Consider the following 20,407-nt stretch of genomic DNA (forward strand, 5'->3'; position numbering starts at 1 on the left):
CATTACTCTGCATTGTGGACCCCAAAGAAGTCTAAGAATTATCTCTATCTATGAATGCTGCCCACGATTACTATCTTAGTAAGGCCACCCTTCTCCTCCAGGTGTGTGGAGTTCAGATGTTCTTCCTTACTTTCACTTCTAGCAAAAGTCTTGGAGGCAGGGGAGGAGGTAGTAGTGTGTCAGGATGTCAGTGTTCAACAATAAATGCTGAGGCTTCCCCAGATGTCTCCTTGGAATAGAAACAAGCCTAGAGCCTCTGGGACACACTACGGCTAAATTGAGATCCTCTCCTCTAGAATACCCAGAACAGGGCATCTCTGAGATCTGACACGGCCAACTGGCATGAACACCGTGGCCACTGGGCACTCAGCTGGCCTGATAAGGATTCCTGTCAAAACAGCCTGGTGATGTGGGATGGGGGCACAGGCTTACTTAATGTTCGTATCAATGCATTAATATTTTTTCTCCTTTTCTCTTAAGCCCCATATTGAGGCCACCACCCAACTGTCAATTTCTGCTGCATAAATTTCTCAATTTTAATATTTGGGCAGACAATGAAGATATCATGAATAATCATTCCCATTTGTTCCATCCACACTCTAACAACAGCCTGAAGACCTCCCACCGTGCAGTCTGCTGAGCTGTAATAGAAATAACCATGCTCTAGGTTCTCCTTCACACTGATTTAAATCTCTTGATCGGATTTGAAAGTGATCCTCCCTTATGGGCCTTCTCTTCCTGCTGTAAATGTCATCACTTTGTACTTTGAAGGAATGGAAGGTGGTTCCCTACCTCTGCCAGAATTCTCCATTCACTCTTTCTCATCAAACCACCCAGAGCCTCAATTTTCCAGACCCTGATAGAGAAAGCTCCTCAGCAACACCTTCTTGTACTGCTTTTATTGGAGTCATTGTTGCAACTTCCCACAAAGCTGCACAACAGGGGAAAGTGAAAATTGGTAACATCAGGAAATGTGTACTGCCGGCTCACTCATTATGGACTAAAACAACCGTTCTGACTTTTGAGAAGATGCATCAGGTACTCCGGGTTTCCGTTTCCTCTGAATTTCTGTATTGGAAGAGAATACGGGGAGACCCGCACTGAAAATGATCTGGTGAAGAGAGTCAAGCACTGCACCTCTGTGAGACTCCGTTCCTCACTTGTTTGCATTTGGGTAATCCTTGCCTTGTCAACCTTAATAAGGCTGAAACTCGACTGAAATGATGTGTGTGAAAATGCTTAAAAAATACAAAGCTCTCCAAGGGTTGTAAAAATTATTATTGCTGTTATTATTATTGATGAACTTCTGTGCCTCGCCTCGGGGTCTCTACCTCATGTTTAGCATATAGTTGGGTTTTATTTTTAAATCCCTGATAACCCAGGTAACAGCAATATTACTGCAGGCCACCAATGCATAAGTAATATTCTCCAGTCATCTTTTTCCTTCTCACAGCAGCAACAACAAAAATATCAGTCTGGAAACAACATGAATCACAATGAAAATTAGAAGCAGAGAACAGAAATATGTCATATCTCATAAATCACCTTGTTGTTCTGTTGTGCTCATTTAAAAAAAAAGAAGGAAAGGAAAATGAAAACGATTAACTCATGGGAACAGCAGCACGTGAATACAAGTTAGGTCTCCTGTGATTTCTGACAACCACCGCCCCTCACAGCTACTTGACGAGCACAGCCCTACCCCTGAGGATTAGCTGGAGCAAAGTCCCTCTGAAACGCACGTGTCACGTGCCTCGCAAAGGCACGCAGCCCAGACAAATAGCAGCAAGGCCACTAGTCAAACTCCTCAGGGATCAGTCCGCACGGAGGGATCAGTCCGCACGGAGGAATCAGCCGCATGCAGATCAGGACAAATGACTAAACACACACACCCGGGCTTTGAGCACCAAGCCCTGGAACAGCAGAACTGCTCAGTGTCCAGCTGGGGCGCTCCGAGGAGCAAGCATCCTCCGGGCACAGCACTACTTGGGATGCGGAAGAACCACTATCTATTCTCTTCACTAACAGCTAGAAAAAACGAAATGGAGATATCCTCACCATATTTGTAAAAAAACCAAAACAAAACCGTAGGTAACTGGGAGGGAATGCCAGAAGTTTCAAAAAGAAAACTGAGAAATGGTACACATTTAATCAGTTTCAGAAATGGTAAGTAAAACAATAAAACAATCATGAAGGTACCTGGAAAGTATCTCTCTGAAAAAAATAGCAACCATACATGCATACATGAAATTGAATTGAGGAAGAGTGGGAATATGATGAAACATTGCAATTTTGTTTGGGGATGAGCATTCTCAGGCCACAATATTTTATTCCATTTCCAGTTACCAAGGTCCTAGTGTTAAGAATGAGGACACTACTTACAGAATTTTTTGACTAAATGGTTACCCACAGTCTGATTTCTTTGAGGCTTGGACTGTACCACAGGGACTGACAAAGGTTTGCAAAGCTGTTTAGAGGGTACGTACAATGAACAAGAGTTAATATCCAATAAAGCGCTGAAGGAAAGGCAGAGAGACACTGGGTGGTGTTGGAAATGTCCAAACAAAAGGATTTTGTTTTCCAATCCACCCATATCATTTCAACATGCCCAAAATTAGCAAAGAAATCACCACACTGTTTCCCCCACTGGGAAGGGATGAGGCACGGTGGGGAAGCATAGCCAGTTTAAAGATCCACATCAGACTCTAAGATCTATGAAGGCAGGGCCACATCAGACCTTTCTACTGTCCACCGCCCAGAACCCATCACGTGGTAGGCAGCAGTGGTACTCAACAGCACATGAGCCCGCAAAGTAGGCACTCAATGATTATTTGAAATGAATGAAAGAATGAATTAGGAACATGGAGTGAGAATTAGAGTTAGCAACATGACCCAGGCAGGAAGGCAGGCAGAGTGGGCCATTATCCTTCCAACCTGTGGGCACTAGATGAGAGAACAGGAATGGCCAAGCCCTTCCTAAGTTCTTTTAAGGTCACAGGATTAACCGGATGCACCTCTGTGTCCACCACTCCCAAGTATTTCTTCACTTCTATTATGAACTTAGATGCTGTGGACCAGACTGGATAAAGCCCAAGAATGGGAAGACATGAGTTTGGTTTCTAGTTTTGTGACTTCAGTTTCCACATTCGTACCACAGGAGAGCACAGCAATGCAAAAGGCAGAAGCATTCTGGAAACTGTGATGTGATGTTCAAAGAGGAAGTATTATGATAGTATTGTTGGACACATAGACCTGTGTGAAGTCCTTGCTTCTCGCTGGCCAGAGGTGCATCTGGGGCAGTTTATCATCTAAGAGATAAAAGACAAAAGCCCAGTACATCAGGAGTGTCCTCTATTTTCCAACCATAAAGGGATAGTAGCTTTTTGTTTGGGTCTACCTTCTGAGACTCATTTGGAGGAAAACGATTAAATCAAACTCTAAGGTGTGTGGTTTGTGGAGTAGATGGAAGCCCAGGAGGAGCTTATGGAGAAATCACAGTGCCTGAGGTTGCTGACCACTCTAAATAATATGTGACTCACGTCTCTAGAGATACAAAGTGAATGTGTTATTGAATGTGTTATTAACAGTATGACTTACGAAAGCAAATTTCCAACAAAAACACAAGGAAGAATGCAGTTTTAAAAGGCCAAATTCATTTTGTATACCAATCTTCCTAGAATAAACACAGCCTTTATTATCCATTCAATACATTTTAATACGAAAACTCTACATTATTGTTTTTATTTATTATTTATAGAGTGCAAGAGGACAACTTGGTAGCATTCAATGCAAACCCTACAGCACACCGGTGCCTCTGGGGATGTATAATCAAAGACAAGTGTAAACACGATTACACCCCAGCTCCAAACCAGGTGACATGGTCCCTCTTTGCCAAACTAAAATGAGACATGTCTAGGATAAAGAAGTCTGATTTTGTCCGACATCTGTGATGTGACCACTGACTTGTTTGGTTTCATTATCCACTGAAGTCCAGGCAGAGTTAGGCTCAAAATACAAGGAGGAGCCCTTAACCCAAGGTTAATAAAGGAAGAAAACACTGACATATGTACTACCCTTATAAAGTAACAAGTCCTCTTGGCTAAAAGTAGGAAACAGTTAACAAATTAATAATTCAAGGTAAATAAAACTTTTCCACAATCAGAGATGATGCTAAACTCAATCTCTCTACTCCAATAATCGAATACTTTTATAAAGCTTTTCACTCCAGGATCTAGCTTCTAACACTATGCCTAGCACATAACAGGTACTCAAGAAATACTCATTTTATTTCTACAGAGAGCTGGGTTAATAGTTTAAAATCCGAAGGATCCTTCCCAACTGGGGTGAGGCCAGGGAGAGGGAAATGGAGTTAGCTTACCTGCACTCTGCCTTACAGTCCATGGTTTGGGGCATTCAGTAGGTGCTCAATAAACACTGATGGACAGGACAGTCACACCTCCTCCCTATGCTAGCAAATATAAGAACTTACACTACATTCAGGTTTTTCTATAAACTAGACTTGCATGGAAAGTAATCTCCCCCTCATTCTTGGAAAAGAGAATCTGAGGTAGGAAAGGCAGAGAATGCACTTTCCTGAAGGGGGAGAAAAAAAAAACATGAGTAGCCAGTGCTTCCTGTGAAAGGAAAATAGACCCCATACGTGGGAGTGGTGTGGGATCCTTTCATTATTTCACTCTGCTTTTTAGAGCAGGACCCCGGGGTCAGTATTCTGAAACTATGCGCTGAATCTAACAGGAGAAATTTAACAGAGCCCTGTTGAAACAGAGTTTCAGTTAGAGCTAAAGCCGGAAAGTAAAATAAAGCTGAAGGAGATGTGCCGGGTCATGGAGGCCAGGGACCTCGTGCCCCCTGTTTCCTCCTCAGCTGATTTGCTCATTTTTAGTCTCCTCTTTCTTTGAGCCCAAGAACCAATTTGGTGTCTTTCATCTGGAACCTGAGAAATTGCTGGCCTTGAACCATAAGACCAAATTGTTGAGCTGAATTCAACTGAATTTTTTTTTAAGAAAAGATGTTTTGAGGGGACTTCTCAGTCCTAATGTATCAGCGTATACGGTGCAGTCTCTACATAACCTGTGAATATAAAGGGAAGTTAACGAACAGATCAAGTAGTTTCAGGCTATGGAAGGGTGAAAAAAAAAAGTCTAGGGGGGATGAAGAAGACTTCTGTGAGAGAGGAGACTTGAGATCAAGTTTTAAAAGGTCATATGGGAAAAAAAAAAGAGCAGATATAAAGCAGAATCTTGGGGGATTTCTCAGGTCTCCAGATCCACAGAATGGTTATTATGGCCTGTAGCACATGTTAGCAGGAAAGGAACTGGAGAGGGGACAGCAGAAAAAAGAGTTTGCTCAGTGAGGATAACCTGAGGGTTCTTGTGACATGTCTTCAGAGCTAGACTGCATGAAATCTGGTGATTAATAAAAAATTGGCCTCTTGCCAAATAAAGCAAATAGCCCAGATTACACTACAGGCAGAGTAGACAGTAGAAGAGCCACATGTATAGGGGTGTGTGTGTGTGTGTGTGTGTGTTACTGGGCTCTCACATGTTACCAGTTGCACAGATTAATCAAACAGCACTAGCCCTCCACCTGCTTTTCTATTACTTGTCCTACTCTGTGCCAATTTCTTTTTCCCTCCCCAACACCCCTTGCTTCACTGTTCTTCTTTAAGATGTGGGATAGGGATTTGTCAAAGTCAATGAGCACTTTATTACAGTGAGAACGTTTTGTAATGAACAATTCAGCAATTTAATGAGATTCTGTAGATCTGTCTCCAGCCTGTCCATCAAGTTTCACTTCTCTAAAGCACCCTGACACTAATCCTCTGGCATACCCAATCTTCACCCTGGGCTGAATATTAGATTCTTCCATGCTATATTGCATTACTAGTATAACCTCAGCAAAAATGATGAACTTAACTATACTTGAGGCAATATAACCGGACTGATTTGATTTTCCTCTACTGGGTTGAGTATGTGGGAATTACTTATTTACTAAGATAAAGCAAAAACAGTTTCTTATTGCCTGCTGAATGCCTAAATTGATAATATTTATGTGAGTCTTTTAATTCTTTCTTGAGGACCAGGTATAAAAAATATCACCTGCAGCAGAAAGCAGTTTTTGAAATTCTACATTACAATATTAGTAACCTTTAGAGATGCAATTATAACTCTTATGTGGATAGTATGGAATTTTTTGGACACTCACATCTGCACATTACCAAGTCGGTATTCATGGCGTTCAACCATGCCACAAAATGAGACAGAAGCCACAAGGATGGTCAGCTCAAACCTCAATTTGGTTAAAAATCATTAAATGCTGAATTCATTCTAAGTCTTTCTTTTTCCCTTCGAGAAGTAAAGAAAAACTTGGCAATTCACTACTTTGAATAGATCAGAGTAATTCTGATGATCTGTATTTTCTACAGATAAAATTCATACCAAAAACTCATCCTCACCAACACTTTTGACCTCTGCTGAACAAACATTATGAGAAAAACCTAAGAAGCAGAAAATAATTTATGGCTTGTATTTTTCACTTGTATTTTCTTGTCAAGACAGTGTGACATGCTGGAGAGATGAGGGCAAGTGTCGGCAAACTTGGATTTGAAGTCTGGCTCTGCTCTGTAACCCTGAGGCAAGACACTGAAGCCTCATTTTGATTGTCTGGAGGATGGAATGATAACAGCCATCCTTCAGACCTGGTGTGATGATAAATTAATAAGTTTGCAAAGAGCCTAGGTCTTGGAAGGCCCTCAAAACACTACAGCTCTCACTACCCTCACTGGTAGAAGCAGCCATGAAGAGGAAAGTTGCTGATTAAAGTAAGATGAAGACAGAAACAATGGAAAAACGCATCAGGAAAATTAGCAATCAGTAGAATTAGATGCTGGATAATTTGACAGCTACCTATGACTCCATTTTGGCCAGTATTTTCTGAATGTCATTTGATAAGATACAGGGTACTCACTGCCTCATCAGCTAATAGATGATTTCGTATTTTCCCTTGTATTTTGTGTATAAATATTTTTCAAATGATCATGCAATCTCGAAGGTATGGCGCCCTAGAAGTAGCAAGACAGCTAGTCAGTGCTTCAGAGAGGAAGATAGACAGCATAAGAAGCAGCAGGGGAAGATGGGCTCTGACTGTTTCCCAAAGACTGCCATGTGGATTGTTCAAGGACAGTCACTGGGGACAAGCAGAAATGGATTTAAATTGAATAATCAACATGAAAACACAAAACATCCTCCTGTCCCCAGACAAAGGATACTTGAAAAGAATGCTATGTCAGGCGAAAAGGCAGGGCTTAGGAAAACAGCAATGAATGTAGAATGAACCAAGGAGGAGATTATTTCCACTGCAGAACAAGAAGAGCTTCATCTCATTTAAGGCCCCAGCTGCTCTCTATTGCAACAAAGAAATGTTTCTGAATTGCTTACAGGAAAGCCCAGAATTTATTCTGATTCCATTGGTCTTAAATATGCATAAACATCGCTTTATAATCCATTCTTCTCACATTCAGTTTAAGAAACTATGTTTGTCAGGGGATTAAAAACCCTTGACTCTGATGTAATTACCTTAGGTCCTGGGAAGCCATTATGAGGGTCTGAGGAATCTCACCTGTGATTCCCTGAGTTAAGCTGAGAGGCCTGAGGTCTGTGAGCCTCGAGGGCTTGTGTTTTCCAATTACTTGCCCATCAAAGAGCATGACTTCTAAGACTTTGACTCCAGTGTCATTGCTCCTCCATCCTTTCACTTTTCATCATTCCATGCCTTCGCGCCAACAGAGGACCCCACACAGAGCGCCCTTACCTGCCAGATCTGCTCTTCACTCAAGGAGGTCAGGCGGTCGCTCTTCAGGACCTCCTGAAGCAGACAATAAGGGAGCGTTAGAATGTCTTCCGGGCGACTCTTCAGGAGTTCAGAGAGATGTTTCACTAAGAAATCGATCACTGCCTTCTCCAACAAAGTGAGGTTAAAGAGGTCAGCAAGTCTGTACAGATCCAAGTAATTAAAGCTATTTAATTCCTGGGTGCCAAAAAAAAAAAATAAAAATGGGGAAAAAAGATCTCTTAGAAATCAATCCAAGAAAGAGCAAGCAAGAAATTCAGATTGACTCCCTCAAGTTTGTATAACAGGAGTGGGAGAACGGGAACTGCTCTCCACTGATAACGTGAAAACCAGCAGCAATAAAATCCTCCATTATAAGGCTCTGAGCAGAGAAGTGTTTTAGAATTTAACATTTTTCCTTACTTTGCCGCTCTTAAAATCCATATACTTAAAGACATCTTGATAAAGGGATTGAAAGGGGGTTCAGGTTTCACTGGCTGAAATGTTACTTTGCAACTTTTTAGAAACATACCAGTGAAAACAATTTCTCTACCTTTACCATGTTTTACAGCTCTCAGGTGATATGTTTTTTCTACTAAAGATAATGTGAAGGCAGGCAGAGTAGGGGCCATGATTAGATGACACAGACCATATGAAAGTAAATTGACCCTACTCTTTTCCCAAAACTTCAAATTAAGTACAACTTTGAGTAAAAATAACCTATTCTGAATTAATAAGCTAAAACACAGATTTTCACATGTTTACTCTCAGGAAATGAAGAAATCTCACAGAAAAGATTCCTATCCTGAATAATTCTATATGGTATCCAGCCTGAGACAAACAATTGATAACTGTTCTTTACTCTTCATTAGCCTCAAACATTCAGACAATCAATGACAATTTTTTCAGAGTTTCTATAGCAATGCTTCATTGTGGGGGATTTTACTTGTCTCTATAAGTTCTCAGACTGCATAGCCAGGGCCCTAAAATATAATATCCCCAGAGAGCCAGGATACCTGTGAAACTTTACCTTCTAACTCTGCAAGAACCATAGTGGCCTTGCAGGTTTGTTGATAGAAAACTTACCGATTTCTAGTAGATTGAGAGTGGGCTGTGTCCTAGTTTCCCCCTTCTTTTCAACTTGTAATTATTATTATGTAAACAATATTTTCCATTAACTTAAGGCATGCAGAATACCATCAGGTAGATATTTTACTTCATTCATCTGTTTAAGTATTTCCAACATCCTTATCCCCTTTTTTCCAGTAATCTAATAGTATTAAGAACTCTTTCTAAAATATGTATATTCTATTTTAAGGTATGTTTCTATAATAGTTGAAGGTTTATAGGAATCTGTTCTAAATCTGCACTGTCCAACATGGCAGCCACTAGCCACACGTAGCTATTTGGCATTTGAAATGTGTCTAGTGTAATTGAGATGGGCTATAAGTGTTAAATATATACCAAAAGCCAGGAGTGAGAAAAACAGAATATTAAATGTCTCATTAATAATTTTTATACTGATTATCTGTTGAAAGGGTATTGTTCTGGATATAGTGAATTACACATATTGTTATAATTAATTTCACCTGTTTCTTTTTTCTTTTTAATGCAGTTACTAGAAAATTAAAAATCAACCTATGTGGCTTCCATTATGACTCTATTGTGCCATGCTGTTCTAAATAATGAAATGTGTAATGAAGAAAGTGTAAGAACAGATCGTGTAAGAACAGATCTCAGAGTAACAGCTGCATCATCACCACCACTACCTGATTCAATTGTGTTTTACTTTAGATTCTATTTCTTTTGGTGGGAGCTGACACTCTAATTATATTCCTAACAGGAGTCAAGCTAGATGACTTTAGGAATCAGCCATAAGATCCTGGCTCTTAATAGCTCAATTTGCCCACACAACTGAAAAGGAATAAATGCTTATCTTGAAAATGAAGTTTACCACAGTTAACCACTAAAATCCATCGCAACTCAAACATCTAAGGGTCGACTCACAGCCATTCAATAAAAATATCCCCGGCTTCCCATTCAGCAGGTTTAATCAAAGCAATACCAAGCATTTTGATTTCAGCACCAATTTTTTCAAGTAATGTTTAAACTTACTCTCCAAATCCTACTTTTTTAGACTTGGTAAGTTCTACTGTGGGAGGAAAGAAGGTGTAACCTTTGCACATGGAACTTCCACAGCGAACTTTAGGGCCATCTCCTTGGGATAAATAAGTTATTTCTGGTCGGTACCTCTATGAAGCAGGTCTAACTGCTTCAGGGCGCTAGACGCAAATTCAACGTCCGTCCCAGTGACTTACACCAGAGTCCCCTAGAAGCGTGACAGGGATAGGGGTGGGGCGTCAGTGCTCTGCAGGTACCCCAGGCGCACGCCCCGCCTCTGCCCAAGGTCCCAGGGCAGCGCCCAGCGGCGCCGCACAGAAAGATGAGCATGCGCAGAGGCGGAAACAGCCGAGCTCCGCTGAATAAAAGGCAGACGGGCACTGCTCAGGTACAGCGGATTTTTGTTTTGTTTTGTTTTGTTTTCCACTTTTTCTGCCAAAAAGGTATACATGACAGTGAGTTCGGGACTGGATTTTATAGCCGCAATCAAATATTCTTCATTAAATATCTTTATATATAAATAGTGGGTTTCTTCCAATTAAAAGCCTGCAACTTAAAAGCAGGTCAATTCAAAACTACAGAGAACCAGAGAATTAATTTTATTTCATACAGGATTTTTTAAAAAGTGTGCTTCTTTTCTGCTGTGTTTCTTCTTAATGTAATTATTTAATGCCTGCTTCCACAGTCTCAAAATGTTTTTGTTTCCTAGGGGTATAATTTTATGTAACCCCCAAATCCAATCTAACAAGGCATTTCTTATTAGTGGAGAAGTAAGAAGGTTAAATGGGCACGTGTCAATGGCTATCTTAACAGCTAAGGGGAACTGAACTGGCACATATTTGTGTACAAGAGAAACAGCAGTTAAATGTCTGCTTCCTACTTTTATTTTTTCATTTCTCCTCTCTTCTGCTTAAAAAATTTAATTTCCCCAAATCTCCAGTGCTTTCTGTATGTGTCAAAGGTTTCCATTCCCCTTGCCCTGCATACTTAGCACCTCAGTAGTTACACTGTGTAAAGTGAGGTGTCGAAGGGAAAAAAAGAAAACCTTCACTGAGGTCTTGATACCACAATACATTCTTCCTACTGGGGCCTACGGGCTTCTGTGAGTTTTAAGCAGAATTATCTCTTCTTGTCCTTTTGGCTAAGACTGTGTTCAAGCAAAATAATCACCAGTAATGGTGCTTTAACGAGTCCCATGAATGTGATGGGGGGAGGTGGGAGGCAATGGTTAAATTGCAGTGAATGCCACCTGTAATACTCTGCGTGGAAAAAAAAAATAATCACTGTGATGGAAATAGTGCCATTATGTTTCTGGTTATAAAAAGAAGTAAATGTTTATTTCATAAAATTCAGGAAGTACAAAGTATGGAAAAGAAAACAAAAATCGTATTTCATCATGCAGAGATAATCACTATTAATGTTTTTGTATTTATTTCTAGACTTTTTTTGAAAGAGGTCTTTTATATATCAAAGAAAGAAAGAATAAGTGTATTCAGGAATAGGACAAACCATCAGCAGCCGTGGGCACCTGGAAGCAACCCAGGCTGGTGGAGAAGAGCAAAGGCCACAGAAGCAGGGAAACCTGGTTCAAATCCAGCACTATTACTTACTGTTGGCTACGACCTTGGGTCAGTCACTGAACCTCTGTCATTCCTCATTTACAAAATAGAGAGTTCACCCAGTTTATAGGCTTGTCATGGAGATAATGAATGAAGAGCACTTACCACACAGCTTGGCACATGGAAAGTAGACAGTAGATTTGGCAGGCGAGGAACAATAAAGTATATTTGAACATTCTTGCTTGGCATCCATAAACCCTGATTCATCACTGATGCAAGAAGGTCAAAAGGAAGAATGCGGTCCCTTTAGATATTAAATTCTTAAATAAGCTGCACCATTAAGTCAGGGAAAAGGAGGAGAGCCAAAGTGAAAACCATACAGCTGAGTTATAAACTGATTACATGGTAATGCCTCCCACATCTGTATTACTAGCCCAAACCTCTCTCCTAAGCTCTGAATTCATTTTCCCAACTGCCGATAAGAGGACATCTTCTCTTGGATAGTCTACTGCCATACTGAACTCAACATGCCCATATTGAACTTACTTTTTCCAAACTTGCAACTTCTCCTATATCCCTTCTTAGACAATGACCACATCCTGTCCCCATAGCAGGGTCCCAAAAGGTGGCCCATACTTTTCCCTTATAGCCAATCCATCACCAAGTCCTGTTTGCTCATCCTCCTTAGCATTTCTTGTTCTATTCATCATCTCCTATCCAGACTTCCTGCAGCAGAGTCGTGAATTACAATCCTGCCTCCAGCATCAAACTCTCAATCCTTTCTTTTCAAAAGAATCTGTCCATATTGATCATCTATTTAAAACGCATTAATAGGTAACCATTTGCTGAATGGAAAAAGTCCATACTCAGTAACAATGCATAGCCCTCCATGACCTGGAACCCAATGACCTTTTTACCCACAGTGTAACAGTCCTACCCATCCTTGCTTGGCTTCTACCATTTCAATGACCTACATATTCACAACATGTGCGAGGACCACACCAGGCATTCACAAGACAATAATAAGGCAAAACAGGCAGGTCCCAGGCCTCATGGAGTGTGTAGTCTATTGGAAGAGTGAGCCCTTAATTTAAAAAATTAAAAATGAATGGAAAATTATAACTGAAGTAAAGACCACAAAGGATAGAATATATGGCTAAGGGTGCCGATAATGGGTGATTTGTCCTGGAGTGGAAAGTTAGGAAAGGCTTCCCAGAGAAGCCACATGGAGATGAAAACTGAAGAAGAACAGATGTTAACTTGGCAAAGGGTCGGGAGGGGATGCACATTAACTATATTTTCTTGTTTTGTACTTTGATGCTCTGCCATCTGGGGTCTCACTAACTGGTTAGAGACTGTCCCTCCCAGGGCTAGCCAATTTTTAGAGGTAACAAAACTCACCCAGGAATGCACCTTTCATATGCAAACTAACCAATCAAGAGCCCCAAATGCCAACAACCTCCTCTAGCTGGCTCCTACACTCCAGGTGTCAGTATTCCTGTGCCCTAATCATCCCCGGGCCAACTACTAGACAACTACAAACAGCCTATATACCCCAAAGCCTGTTTAAACTATTCAAACTAGCCAGTCATAAACCTACTTACGCTGCTTTGTCTTGCCTTTCCTGTGGAAACCACAAATGAGGCTCTTGCCCCCTATTTCCCCTCACTTCCTACCTCCAGCCAACCCTGCTGCTTCCCTCTGTGCCCCTGCGTGCTATGCTATGCTGCCTCCTCTTGGGAGCTGTGAGGAACAAAGTGTATTTTCAATGGCAGTGGTCTCCTATCTGTTGGCTTCCCCATACCTGAATAATATAAAACCTACATTTTAAAACAAGAAGGTGATGGGATTGAGGGAGACTATTCCAGAGGAAGCAGCATTTGCAAAATTCCCTTGGATGAGGAATCGTGTTTCCATTGTCCCACCTGACCATCCTCCCTGAACTGGCAAGTCCCCCCTCCTCTCCACGCCACCCTACATCACATTTCTCCATTTTATCTGTACTCATCACTGTCTGTAATTATTGTCTGCAGTTATTTGCCTACTTATTCATGATGTGATTGGCCCCTGCCCCCAGCCCTCACTAAGTAAGTTCTGTAGGAGAAAGGAACTGTGTTCTATTCACTGCTATATCCCTAATGTCCCAAACAGTGCCAGGCCCATGGTAGAGGCTCAAGCCTCTGAGTGAATGAACTTATTTTACCTTTTTGGCTTCCCTGGTTCAAGTCAGATCGACCACTTCCTCCTTTGGGCCTCCACCCTGTCCCCTGCAGATTTCTAGCAAAGCACTTGTCCCTATAAATAAATGCTCTCTGATTAGAGATCTGTCTACTAAATCTAAGGTCCTTAGTGCCAAGGATTATATTGTATCTCTGGAATCTATCAAGGCGCAGATGCACAATGCACAGGAGTTGAATACAAGAATGTCCATGAGCTTCTTCTGTTTATTCACAGCTGAGCAAAAACAGAATAGGCCATGCCTCTCCAACATGTCTACCCAATTCTGAATATCGTCCAACATGGGCTATTTTCATACCTCATTGGTCTCCCTCGTCTTTCCTTTCTCTTTCTGTTCTTCCTGCGCACACACACAAGGCAAAGCCAGCGGCCAGTTTTCCAAATGGGAAAACTGTTAATAATGACTACAGTTCAGTGTTAACGGACAAGTGCAATATAACTGCTCTGCTGTGAAATATTTTTTTTCAAATATTTCAATCCACCCAGAATTTCTTTCTCAGCCCAAGACAATTATTTTCTCTATTAACTGGCTATTCAGATCAAAATAGCTTTTCAAATGAATACTTTGTTCTAATTGTGAGATTGTCTCCCTTCTCTTACATTCTGTGACTTAGAAATCCAAGCAGTCAGGTAGAAGGCATTGGTTTTGAATTGAAATTGTAGCTCAGCAACAAGAAACTCTCTTGAGTAAAACAAAAATCTTGTTCTTTTTTTTCCTAAAAAGGTTTCATTTCTGTCACACTGCTTCTCACTCGAAATTTAGTTTCTATTCAGAATTATGGTGCCTACATTGTTGTTCTTTGGGGAATCTTTTAAAATAGTATTTATTTTCCTTTGGTTTAGGGCGATTTGGCTTCTCTCTTCTATTTGTTTCTTATAGTGTGAATGACAACTTAAATAACAGAAGAAGAGCCATAAAATGTGTCCCCAATACTATACTAGCTATGGAATAAACACTGGTTTTCCAAGTGCAATAATTTTTAAACCTTCTATATTCCTCAAGTTCATCTTTCGGTGTGATCTATTCCCCTAATTAATTAAAATGGCTATTCCCCAGATTAACTACTCAATATGGTCAGGAAATAAAAAGCATGAGAAAGACAAATACTATCTTATTTTGTAATTACATTTATGGGGCAAAATTATCAGATGGTGAGGACATGAGTGGGAGGAAGTAGGGCGGTTGTGGGGCTGTGGAGAAACCCTGTAGCTCTTTTAATGCTCTTCCCAAGCCAGGAGAAGCAGCACAGAGGAGAGGTGATGGATGTCTCCTGGAGGGGGTCTCACCTGTAGCAGAGTGTTTGGCCACTGTATTAGCAGGTGTCCCTCAACATCTCAATTAAGCAAGTCCTAACAATTAGTGATGAAAGTTCATACAAGATTTTCTTTATTATAAGTTAGAGAAGATTTAAGTCTATCCCTGAACTAATGTCATCCAGACTCACTAATATTCTAATATACTTTCTTGAATGGGAGAAAAATGTGTAGCCTTATAGCTGAGGTCCTGAGGTCTGCATCTCCACTGCACATAACCCAGAGCCTAGCTCACGTATGCCACAGCCTAGAGCTGTGTGTTGATGCGCACCACCACTGAGACAAGCTGAGATTCAATAATGCATATTTCCAATACACAGTCTATCTCTGTGTCAGTCTCACCCACGTGTGCCCTGGTCTGACTGTCTGTAACCCATTGCCCATCTAGCACTGCAGCTTAACCATAGCCCCAGCACAGGAATTGTACACAACACAGGAAATATTTACCCTCTTATGATAGCATCTACAGTAGACTTTCCCCAATATCTGCCCGACAAATACCTTTCCTCAACTCTAGGAATCCTTATTAAACTGATTGAGATTTAGAAATCTGATGACGATGCTGTGATTTAATACTAAGGATACCCATGCAAAATATGGCCTTCATAACACCTGTTCCTCTTGTTGCCTCATGTAGTTCTGAGAACATTACTGACTTGTGAAACAAAGATAAGCATCCACAACCGGTTCTACCCGTACGGAAAACTATGACTTGTGTTCAAGATAACAAACAACTTCTCTCATGGTCAAAACAAAAGTAATGCCATTTTGATTTCCTGAACTTTTCCCCCTCTCAGATGACCAGATTGAACAGGATTCCAGATTTTTCGAGGTAATAACACTCAACAGATGTGACTATTTTGACAAGCTGTGTTTCACCATTATGATGATAACCTTCTACTGCCAATTATTGATGCCCTCCACTTATCCCCCCTTCAAAAAGTCACCTTGGTTACCACACGTCAATGCTTTACTATAGATACAAGCAGTTAGGAGACAGTGATTTCCATGCCCCTCATGTAATAGCATGCATGGAACTTGAAGTTTGATGATAAAATGTTGGTATTACGTCACATTTTGGGGAGTCACTTTTGTTATGAAAGCCAAGAAATCTTTTTTTAAAAACCATTCCCAAATCAATTCCAAATAGCCTGATACAGCTACTCTGTATATAAAACCAGTATGATTTGATTTTTTAGCAATGTTAACTAAAAGTGAAATAAAAGCATTGTATTAGCTGCTTACAGAGACCAAATATTGTAAGTAAGACATAGTAAATATGAAGCCCTTTGTCACTAAGTCCTAAAGCTCCCCACCTCGAGTCTCCTGTCGCATACCAAGGAACTTGTCACTAAGCTATTCATGCACAAATCTTCCAATGAATAAAAACTTTCCTAGTAAACTAGTAAAAAGTAGGTTTTACATGTTATAGTTTTTGTATCCAGTACAATGCCAATTACAATCCTTTATCACAGACTGTAATTTCAAAATGTTGGTTGGATTATGAATTTTAAAAAGCAACATGTTTTTTTAAAGTTTTGGGGGTTTTTTTGTTTTGTTTTGTTTTGTTTTAGCACATCCATGACTTCAAATGAAGAGAGGAAATGACAGTTTGGTTATAGGTCTGATTTTACAATCAGGCAAAATGACCAGATCGCTCACAATTAACTGAGAAAAGTGCTCTCAAATATTTGAGCTGAACTTGGGAAGTTCTGTCTTGATGCTGACTATACATCAGGGTTTTTATATAATTGGTAAACACGGTGGAACACCCACTTGTGCCAGATTCATAAAGCCGGCTTCCACAGTGAATGTTGGGTCTTCTATCTTTTCACATGTTCATTTTTTTTCCTCCCCAGAATGTTGAAAAGGAACGTCACTTCTCTATGTATTTAGTGATAACCATAAATAAATAAATGTCTATGCTGTTTGCCAAAAGCATATCAAACATTATCGGTGTGGGGGAAGGGCAACAACCAAGATCAGATCCCACCTCCTAAGAAAGCTGGACCACTCCAGCTGGAAGGATTGTTCCCTCTTCTGACTTCTAATTTCAGGAGCTATTTTAACCCTTTGCCAGTGGTTACATACTCTTTCCCCCAGGATTAAATATTCTAATATTCAAATATGGCAGCCATAAAAAAGAGAGAGAAAAAAATAGATATTGCCTAAACTTTTCACAATCGTACGCTCTTTTCAGGCTACCATTCAATAGCGAGCGTATTGCCATTTTACTCTTTGTGACTCAGAACAATTGTAAGTTCAACCTCTGCATATTTATTTGAGTTTATAATTTTATATTTTCCTTGTCTCTTTCACTCAGTTGTAAGTTGTAGGGACAAGGAACCGATTGCACCTTTAGTTCAGAGTTGTAGGAAAAGCACGTGATTTGAAACTGACACCTAGGGATAACCTCAGCAAGGGATTAACATCTCTGAGTCTAATTTTCTCACCTAAAAAGTGGGGAAGGTGATCTGTGGTAAGAATGTTCAAAAACACATGCAAAGTACCTTCCACATAGTAGTTGCTCAACATTCAGTAGCTATCTTACCCTAATTATTCCCTTAAAAAAATACTATTAACAGGTGCTTCAGCTATAGTTTTGCATATTCCACAAATTTTACTCACTGACAGGATGAAGAGAAGAAAACACTGAAGGTCTAATACGGATTTTGTTTTTCTACAAACAACAGCAAAAATCATAGTTGTTGTATAAAATCATTCATTTCTTTTGTACTTAAAAAAGCACTTCGCCAGAGATAAAAGAGGAGAACAGACTGAGACATTATACTGGACCATCACCAAGTATGTTATTACTATAATATACTCTGGTTCCCATGCTCTATATTACACAGCAGAAAAGGCACACAGAGAAATCTAAGGATGGAAGAGCCGCATTTCTTTATGACCTTATTTGAAAGATAAACTCCTTGGGGAAATACAATTTATTCAGATTATCAAGACCCTGCTGTGCAAATCTACAGTCTGGGAGCATACTATGGAGATCAAAAAATATTTACTTTATTCTGTTGGGTATAAAAGCTTTTAATGAATGCATAATTAAGGCAAAAAAAAAAAAGTGTATACAGCTTTAGAGATTCCACTGCTGAGCCAAGCCATTAATATCCAAGGCACCATACCCAGTTGTGATTCCACCTGTTTCCTATTTGGATTACAACCTAGTTATAAATCAAGGTATTACGTGACTACACGACCTGGTGCTGCAAAAAAGGATTGCACTCCAGGACTAGAGAATGCAACATAAAGGGCTTTGTTGTGAAGGGCTGGCCCTTTGGAACATGTTGAAACAAACAAATATAAACAAATCCCAAAGCCTTGGGATGAATCACGCAGGAAAAAAGTCATCATGCGTATCATGTACGTAAAGGGAACTGTGAGTTTTCCTCCACAATCTCTTGATAGGATAAAGTCTATAGTTATGGAGGAAAAACTGAGCAATTCATTGACAATGCAGGCCAGATTATTTATAATGTGATAAAATAATGTAAAACCAGACATTTTTATTTTTATAAATATATAGAGAGATATAGGTATATTTGTACACAAACATAAATATATCTGGACAACAGTATGCAACTATATGTTTATGTATTGATATAAATATGCATATGATACAATGTGACTAAACTAAAGCAAATATTAGCAGCAATTCAAAAAATACAAGAAAAAACCCCCAGCATGCTCTAATTCTTGGAGTCTTTGAAGGCCTATTTAAATATATTTGTGCTGTATAACAGAGGAATTCTACAATTAGGTTACTAGTACATTTTCATAATCAATTGTATGCATAACATCCAAGGCTCATGAATAATTTTATATTGTTCCTTGGGAAAGTCTGTAGTAAGCTGGAAATGCAGTAGGAAGGAAGCACAGAGACCCAGCATCACTGACGACTAGTAAGTCTGGCCCCAGTCACCACGTGCGGCAAAATGCTACTGCAGAGTTTACTACAGCTGCCTCAGCACATCAGGCAATTGCCACTGAATTATGCATTATATAGAGGGAATTAATGTACGCTTTTCTTTAATTGAAAATTGTCTATCTGGGCAGCTGTGGCTTTAAAATTGCAGTAATCGCAAACCTTTTTCCAATGACAAGAGGTAATATCAGGTTAAACATTTTTTTAAAGAATAGTAGAGACCAGAAGTGATTATGCTATATCTCCTTACTTAGCTATGCTACCCAAAGTCAGCGTGCTGAAAATCAGCCCAGCTCTGCAGAATTTCAGTAATCTCTCAGTTATCCACAAAGTTATTAAACTTTGTCTTAATCCTTATTATATATAAGAATGAAGATTGGGAAGGTTTTTTTTTTGTTTCAAATCTGCATTGTTTTGGCTTTTTAGATTTCGGATGCTATGAAAGATGTATACTATCCATAGTTTTTATATTTATATATATATTATATAAATATATTTAAAAATATGTTTGTAACTAGGATCAGTTTGAATTTATCTTAACGTGGTGACACTTTCAAGGTCTGAGAGTCAGTGACTTGGGCTGGTAAGTGATGTGAAACGGGCTGGCAGCAGCATCTAAAGCAGGGGTTCTCAGACTGTAGCTCCCAGACCAACATCACCTCGGAACCTGTTAGGATGCAGATTCCTAGGCTCCTCCTCAGACCTCTCAGATCAGGAAATCTACGGGTGGGGCTCAGCAGTCTATTTTGACAAGCTATTTGAGTGACTGTGCACATGATCAAGTTTAAGAACCACTGGTATAGAGTATGCCTTTGAGTGAAGACAGGAAAGACTCTCATCTGTATAAATATACTCTTGCATTACAACGAGTTAAATGACCTCAGCCCCTCATCCCAGCCTCTGAAGTGGGCAAGCATTATGCCGAATGTATGGGGGTGAGGCCAGGGTACCTGGGGCTGAGTTAATGACATGGATAAGCAGTCCTTTCCCAGGGCCTGAGCACACATCCCTCAAAATGCAGCAAGGGAGAGGCTGGCAACCTGCTCTAAGGCATATTGATGGAGAGAGTGTGAGAAAGAGGGTAGGGGGAGACGTCTAGGAAGGAAAGAAAGTTGGAGGGAGGTGGGCATGTGGATAGCAGTCTCCTCGTAAGGAATAACTTACATTTTTCTTCTATTAAATAGGTGCACTGCGTTTATTTCCTCTAGTCAGGAGATACAGGACAGGACACCATGCAACTAGATGACAAAAAATTCCTATCACAGGAGCTCTCATAGCACATGTAGAAGGAACTCAAACAAACATGCGTTTCTAAGCAACTATTAGGTACCAAAATGAGAAATAAAAGATTTTTCCAAATTTTCCCTTGAATTCTGTATATGACGGTGGG

At 40.1% G+C, this 20,407-nt stretch overlaps 1 protein-coding gene across 10 annotated transcripts in view; it reads right to left on the minus strand.

Moving 5' to 3' along the window:
• The window catches only part of KLHL32 (kelch like family member 32), a 186,700-nt gene that overhangs the window by 48,284 nt on the left and 118,009 nt on the right, over positions 1–20,407 (minus strand). For 6 of the 10 annotated variants that reach the window (XR_004321731.1, XM_014561354.2, XM_032484421.1 and 3 more), the window contains one exon: positions 7,828–8,043. The exons of 2 other annotated variants lie outside the window; for them this stretch is intronic. Coding sequence is in view for 6 of the 8 variants with exons in the window: in XM_014561354.2 (XP_014416840.1) it covers positions 7,828–8,043 (216 nt within the window). In the remaining 2 variants the exon portion in view is untranslated. Of the gene's footprint in view, positions 1–7,827; positions 8,044–20,407 lie in introns of those variants that run through there. 2 more of the 10 variants (XM_014561356.2, XM_014561360.2) reach the window with 2 other exon arrangements.

This window comes from Camelus ferus, chromosome 8 (assembly GCF_009834535.1).
Source record: "Camelus ferus isolate YT-003-E chromosome 8, BCGSAC_Cfer_1.0, whole genome shotgun sequence".
Classification (NCBI taxonomy): Eukaryota; Metazoa; Chordata; class Mammalia; order Artiodactyla; family Camelidae; genus Camelus; species Camelus ferus.